Genomic DNA, 7,500 nt, shown 5'->3' with positions numbered 1-7,500 from the left:
CTCATTATCTTAAACTATGGCTGGATATCTACCCAATTTGAGTAATTAAGGTAGATATAAGTAGAGGAGACAAGTTTTGGTAAATTAGTGTTATTCCAACGTGTATATGTGTTTACGCACGCATTTGTGTTTGTATTTCTTGCCACCCTGCAGAAGTCTGTGCCACGTTTGGACCACTCCAGCCTCATAGTCTGAACGTCGGTTAAAAATTACTTAAATAAGGGCGGTTAGGAAAATATATGTTTTTAAAAAATCTTAGGATTTACCCCCCGTGTTGGTAACCTCAGTAAATTAATCTCAAGAAAATACACAAAAGCAATACACACAATATGAAAGAAAATGAGAAAAAAGGAAGAACTGATCACTTTTTGGTTTCGAAAAAAACAAAAGACGATCAAGCCCTCTCCTTCGATGTTAAAATCTCCCCCAAAATTCAGGTGGCCCGATCTTCATGCCTTAATTAAGGATATTCTACTATGAAATATTCAGTGCTAATCGATCACATAATATATATGGATCGGAGGAGACTAAAGATACGTTATAGATGAAACTTTGAGGTGTAAACCATGTATTTTTTTTATTACTAGTACGTCCCGCTTCAGTTCATTTCACTTCGACATTAGGTAGAGGGTTGAATTGGACATCATTGATATAAATGCATGTTCAATAGTAAATAGTTTTTAGTCATAATTCAACAGGCTTTGGATTCATTTACAAAATATCTCCCTGTACAATAACAACACGAAAACCATCTACATATTCTTAACAGTAATCCTAATATCGTTATCACCACCGCCGCCTCTAGAGCCTTTGTTTCGTGATTGGCAGATGATTATTGTTTAATTGTGAGTTTTAATGGCTCGTCTCATACGTATTCAGTCGTTGTAGATATAGATACACGCGTTTTACATCTGCATCTACAGCGACAGTTGTAGTGGGAGAAGAGAAGAGAAGAGTCTATAGCGCTGCTCCGTAACTCAACGACTTAGGCTGTCGAATGTTCAGACATTTTTTTTTTGTAGGTTGCTATAGTGAAACTGCAACTACAGTGGCAGTTAGTGATGAGAATGCGCGTCCCAGGAGCATGCCTTTGGGAGCATATTGTTGGTGGCTATCGGAGCCTTAAAGCGATCTTTCGAAATTTCTGATGTTGAGTTTAAATTTTTTTAGTCGTTATATTTCCGTTCCGTGCGATGACGTCATATGCGTGGCCGGCAGACATACATACACACATACATGTATGAATCACAAAAAAAAAAAAAACAGTAACGTGCACATAACAGAATTAATAACACTGCCACTAAAAGAAAGGAAAAACTTGCGACGTTTCGAACTTTTTCATGAAAGTTCCTCTTCAGGCGAAAGCAATCCAAATAATGAATGAATCATTCATTATTTAGATTGCTTTCGCCTGAAGAGGAACTTTCATGAAAAAGTTCGAAACGTCGCAAGTTTTTCCTTTCTCTTAGTGGCAGTGTTATTAATTACACACATATATATATTACACGATCGTCGTTTTGAATCTTGCAGGTACCTGGAGCTCCTCCTTTCACACCCTGTCTTGGGGAAGAGCCCGAAGCTTCATGACTTCCTCACTGTAAAAGAGGCCCCACCACGTACCAAGGTTAGTTCTTGATGGCTCAGTGCTCGTTTCGGTTGAAGGGTGAAAGGGTGTCCCCTCTCAGATGGCGTTAGATAGCGAATGATGCGAAGATACAAAGAATGATATTTCCCCTGCTAGTTGCGTTTCTTCTTTTCTCTCTCTCTCTCTCTCTCTCTCTCTTTCTTTCTTTCTCTCTTTCTTTCTCTTTCTTTCTTTCTTTCTTTCTCTCTTTCTTTCTCTTTCTTTCTCTCTTTCTTTCTCTTTCTTTCTCCCTCTCTCTTTGCTCTCTCTCTCTCTTTCTCTCTCTCTCTCTCTCTCTCTCTCTCTCTCTCTCTCTCTCTCTCTCTCTCTCTCTCTCTCTCTCTCTCTCTCTCTCTCTCTCTCTCTCTCTCTCCAGGTTAAGAAAGGCCTAATCAGCCTCTCTCTCTCTCTCTCTCTCTCTCTCTCTCTCTCTCTCTCTCTCTCTCTCTCTCGGTTAAGAAAGGCCTAATCAGCCGCTCTCTCTCTCTCTCTCTCACTCTCTCTCTCACACACACACACACACACACACACACACACACACACACACACACACACACACACACACACACACACACACACACACACACACACACATATACTCTCTCTCTCTCTCTCTCTCACACACACACACACACACACACACACACACACACACACACACACACACACACACACACACACACACACACACACACACACACACATATATACTCTCTCTCTCTCTCTCTCTCTCTCTCTCTCTCTCTCTCTCTCTCTCTCTCTCTCTCTCTCTCTCTCTCTCTCTCTCTCTCTCTCTCTCTCTCTCTCTCTCGGTTAAGAAAGGCCTAATCTGTCGCTCTCTCTCTCTCTCTCTACCTATCTATTTATCTATCGATCGATCTCTCTATCTCTCTGTAGGTAAAGAAAGGCCTAATCAGCCGCTCTCTATGTATCTATTTATCTGTCTATCTATTTATCTATCTCTGTATAGGTTAAAAGAGGCCTAATCAGCCGCCCTCTCTCTCCCTCTCTAGGTAAAGAAAGGCCTAATCAGCCGCCTGTCGGACAGCCTGGACGCCCGGAAAGCGTCCTACCCCGACTGCGAGGAGTTCTTCCAGAAGGAGCGCGACTGGGTTGCCAAGTACCAGCCAGCAGCTGCCAACGCCACCGATGCCTTCAGCAAGATCATCTGTGCTCAGCTAAGTAAGTTGTTGTTTTTCCTTCGTATGTTGAGTGTTTCCTTCCTAGAGGGATTGGTGGAGTGTTGTGTGTGTGTGGGTGTGTAAGTATATATATATACAAATATATCTATACCTTGGTCATAGGCCTACTAACCACAATCTTCCCTCCCTCCCCCCCTCTCCCCGTTCTCCCAGGGATAAGCCACCAGCTGGAGCAGATGGTAACAGCGCTCAAGCTAAGCAGTCTTCCCAATGACCAAGTTCATTACATGCAGTTCAACAATATGAACTTGATTTTCCTCGACTGTATGGACACCTTGAAAGTAAGTGACCCGCAAACCCCAAACGCCCTTCGTGTATGCGGGCGTGCATTCGTTCATTCATTCGTGCGTTGATTTTCTCGAAGGAAAAGTGATTATGCAATGTTGTAAAGACCTATTAAAGAGAGGACGAAGATGTTGAACGTTGTAGATAACCTCCCCCCTCTCCCCCTCCCCCTTCCCTCCCCTTTTTTTCCCCCCCCAGACGCAGACGGAAGAAAAAGCCGACAAGGAGGACCTCATGTTCGGAGCGGTGCAGACGCTGTGGCACCGTTACGTCCAGGCGGAAAATGCAATGCTGCTCGACCGAACCTGCCTCATGGTGGACTATCAGGCCTGTAATCGAGCTCTGGACAAGGCCAAGCCCAACCGGAAGGAGGCGGTGAGTGTTTCGGGGATTTATATGTATATGTGTGTGTGTGTGTTTGTGTGTGTGTGTGTGTGTGTGTGTGTGTGTGTGTGTGTGTGTTTATGTTTGTAGTTATAGTTATGTGTAATATTTGGATTTTTTTTTCTCTCTCTTTTTCCCCCCTCTCTCCCTCCCTCCCTCCTTCCCTGACACACACACACACACACACACACACACACACACACACACACACACACACACACACACACACACACACACACACACACACAGATGAACAGATAAATAGGTAAACATGCATGTGTGTGTGTGTGCGTGTGCGTGTATGTATGTGTATGTGTGTGTGTGTGTGTGTGTGTGTGTGTGTGTGTGTGTGTGTGTGTGTGTGTGTGCGTGTGCGTGCGTGCGTGTGTGTGCGCGTGCGTGTCCATGAGCAACCAATAAGGCGACCGTTACGGCCACAAACGACACGCGTGTGGAGCTTTACTGCTATATTGCCACCGATGTTTTCGCGACACGACGCGACGCTGTCAGCTGATCAGTCCCCGCCGTTGCGATCTGACACGTGGGTTGGCGGGGCGGAAGAGCGTGTCAGTCAGGGCAATTGCAGGTCATCTTCACAGAGATGACCGAAATGTCAACGATGATTCAATCGTCATTACTGGGCCATCTGGACTGAACGCCCGATGAAGCGGCGGGGGCGAGGCGCGCGCAGCCCAGATTGTGAGCTAATGAGCGCGCGGCGCCGCGGTTTGAATCTGCAAGTGTCGGCCCCCTTCCGTCGGTGGCGCCGAGGCTGCAAGCAAGGCTGCGCGACTCGTGACGCTGCACAACGGCGGCCGATCAAGCCTCCTCCGAGTCCACTGCGGTTGGCCGATCCGACTGGAGTGGCTCGCCGGCGCCGACCCCAATGCCGGCGCCGGGAACTAGTATCGTGTACCCGACGCACGTGCAATACTCAGCGCGGGTGTCGAGAGGACCTGGGAATATGTAGGTCTATCTATGTCTACTCTATAGAAAGGGATCTCTCTCTCTTTTTTTTTTCTTTTTTTTCTCTCTCTTTCTCTCTTTATATATATGTATATATATAGGGATCTCTCTCTCTCTCTCTTTTTTTTTTTTTTTTTTTTTTTTCTCTCTCTTTCTCTCTTTATATATATTTATATATATATATATATATATATATATATATATATATATATATATATATATGTATATATAAGAATGTGTAATGATGTGAAATGTGAACCACAATTACATTTGGTTTGTGCACATACGGTTTGAACAATCTATGTAGCAATGAAGTTTAGTCAAACTTTAAAATATATCGACGCCAAATTGATTTGAAAAATGATATACTTGCATGAATGGCTATGTGTTTTCTTAAATGTTTGTCTGTCAACCTATCTATAGATCCGTTATGTGTTCAAACGCATTGCGACCTACTCTTTACTTATTACTTTCCCTTCCTCCTTATCTCTCCTTCCCCCCCTCCATCCCTTCCATTTCTATTACTTTCCCTTCCTCCTTATCTCTCCCTTCCCCCCTCCATCCCATTCATTTCTATTACTTTCCCTTCCTCCTTCTCTCTCCTTTCCCTCCTCCATCCCTTCCATTTCTATTACTTTCCCTTCCTCCTTATCTCTCCTTTCCCTCCTCCATCCCTTCCATTTCTATTACTTTCCCTTCCTCCTTATCTCTCCTTTCCCCCCCTCCATCCCTTCCATTTCTATTACTTTCCCTTCCTCCTTATCTCTCCTTTCCCTCCTCCATCCCTTCCATTTCTATTACTTTCCCTTCCTCCTTCTCTCTCCTTTCCCTCCTCCATCCCTTCCATTTCTATTACTTTCCCTTCCTCCTTATCTCTCCTTTCCCTCCTCCATCCCTTCCATTTCTATTACTTTCCCTTCCTCCTTATCTCTCCTTTCCCCCCTCCATCCCTTCCATTTCTATTACTTTCCCTTCCTCCTTCTCTCTCCTTTCCCTCCTCCATCCCTTCCATTTCTATTACTTTCCCTTCCTCCTTCTCTCTCCTTTCCCTCCTCCATCCCTTCCATTTCTATTACTTTCCCTTCCTCCTTATCTCTCCTTTCCCTCCTCCATCCCTTCCATTTCTATTACTTTCCCTTCCTCCTTATCTCTCCTTTCCCCCCTCCATCCCTTCCATTTCTATTACTTTCCCTTCCTCCTTATCTCTCCTTTCCCTCCTCCATCCCTTCCATTTCTATTACTTTCCCTTCCTCCTTCTCTCTCCTTTCCCTCCTCCATCCCTTCCATTTCTATTACTTTCCCTTCCTCCTTATCTCTCCTTTCCCTCCTCCATCCCTTCCATTTCTATTACTTTCCCTTCCTCCTTCTCTCTCCTTTCCCTCCTCCATCCCTTCCATTTCTATTACTTTCCCTTCCTCCTTATCTCTCCTTTCCCTCCTCCATCCCTTCCATTTCTATTACTTTCCCTTCCTCCTTATCTCTCCTTTCCCCCCCTCCATCCCTTCCATTTCTATTACTTTCCCTTCCTCCTTATCTCTCCTTTCCCTCCTCCATCCCTTCCATTTCTATTACTTTCCCTTCCTCCTTCTCTCTCCTTTCCCTCCTCCATCCCTTCCATTTCTATTACTTTCCCTTCCTCCTTCTCTCTCCCTTCCCTCCTCCATCCCTTCCATTTCTATTACTTTCCCTTCCTCCTTCTCTCTCCTTTCCCTCCTCCATCCCTTCCATTTCTATTACTTTCCCTTCCTCCTTATCTCTCCTTTCCCTCCTCCATCCCTTCCATTTCTATTACTTTCCCTTCCTCCTTATCTCTCCTTTCCCTCCTCCATCCCTTCCATTTCTATTACTTTCCCTTCCTCCTTGTCTCTCCCCTCTCTCCTCCATCCCTTCCATTTCTATTACTTTCCCTTCCTCCTTGTCTCTCCCCTCTCTCCTCCATCCCTTCCATTTCTATTACTTTCCCTTCCTCCTTGTCTCTCCCCTCTCTCCTCCATCCCTTCCATTTCTATTACTTTCCCTTCCTCCTTATCTCTCCTTTCTCTCCTCCATCCCTTCCATTTCTATTACTTTCCCTTCCTCCTTATCTCTCCTTTCCCCCCTCCATCCCTTTCTATTACTTTCCCTTCCTCCTTGTCTCTCCTTTCCCTCCTCCATCCCTTCCATTTCTATTACTTTCCCTTCCTCCTTATCTCTCCTTTCCCTCCTCCATCCCTTCCATTTCTATTTCTTTCCCTTCCTCCTTATCTCTCCTTTCCCCCCTCCATCCCTTCCATTTCTTTTACTTTCCCTTCCTCCTTATCTCTCCTTTCCCCCCTCCATCCCTTCCATTTCCATTACTTCCCCTTCCTCCTTATCTCTCCTTTCCCCCCTCCATCCCTTCCATTTCTATTACTCTCCCTTCCTCCTTATCTCTCCCCTCTCTCCTCCATCCCTTCCATTTCTATTACTTTCCCTTCCTCCTTTTCTCTCCCCTCTCTCCTCCATCCCTTCCATTTCTATTACTCTCCCTTCCTCCTTATCTCTCCCTTCCCCCCTCCATCCCTTCCATTTCTATTACTTTCCCTTCCTCCTTATCTCTCCCCTCTCTCCTCCATCCCTTCCATTTCTATTACTTTCCCTTCCTCCTTTTCTCTCCTTTCCCTCCTCCATCCCTTCCATTTCTATTACTTTCCCTTCCTCCTTCTCTCTCCTTTCCCCCCTCCATCCCTTTCTATTACTTTCCCTTCCTCCTTTTCTCTCCTTTCCCTCCTCCATCCCTTCCATTTCTATTACTTTCCCTTCCTCCTTTTCTCTCCTTTCCCCCCTCCATCCCTTTCTATTACTTTCCCTTCCTCCTTATCTCTCCTTTCCCTCCTCCATCCCTTCCATTTCTATTACTTTCCCTTCCTCCTTGTCTCTCCCCTCTCTCCTCCATCCCTTCCATTTCTATTACTTTCCCTTCCTCCTTTTCTCTCCTTTCCCCCCTCCATCCCTTTCTATTACTTTCCCTTCCTCCTTATCTCTCCTTTCCCTCCTCCATCCCTTCCATTTCTATTACTT

At 45.2% G+C, this 7,500-nt stretch overlaps 1 protein-coding gene across 1 annotated transcript in view; it reads left to right on the top strand.

Annotated features, from left to right (window-relative positions):
* LOC147470127 (sorting nexin-32-like) overlaps positions 1-4,401 on the top strand; it is a 12,844-nt gene extending 8,443 nt beyond the window's left edge. The window contains exons 5-9 of the mRNA XM_086545807.1: positions 1,531-1,624; positions 2,638-2,806; positions 2,980-3,107; positions 3,310-3,486; positions 4,237-4,401. Coding sequence (XP_086401933.1) covers positions 1,531-1,624; positions 2,638-2,806; positions 2,980-3,107; positions 3,310-3,486; positions 4,237-4,401 — 733 coding nt within the window. The remainder of the gene's footprint in view (positions 1-1,530; positions 1,625-2,637; positions 2,807-2,979; positions 3,108-3,309; positions 3,487-4,236) is intronic.
* The last annotated feature ends 3,099 nt before the right edge of the window (positions 4,402-7,500 follow it).

Source organism: Penaeus japonicus, unplaced genomic scaffold, assembly GCF_977035675.1.
Source record: "Penaeus japonicus unplaced genomic scaffold, GWHDUDI00000001_assembly GWHDUDI00000017, whole genome shotgun sequence".
Lineage (NCBI taxonomy): Eukaryota > Metazoa > Arthropoda > Malacostraca > Decapoda > Penaeidae > Penaeus > Penaeus japonicus.
The sequence above is the reverse complement of the archived record's forward strand: the minus strand, read 5'-3'. Positions and strand labels throughout refer to the sequence as shown.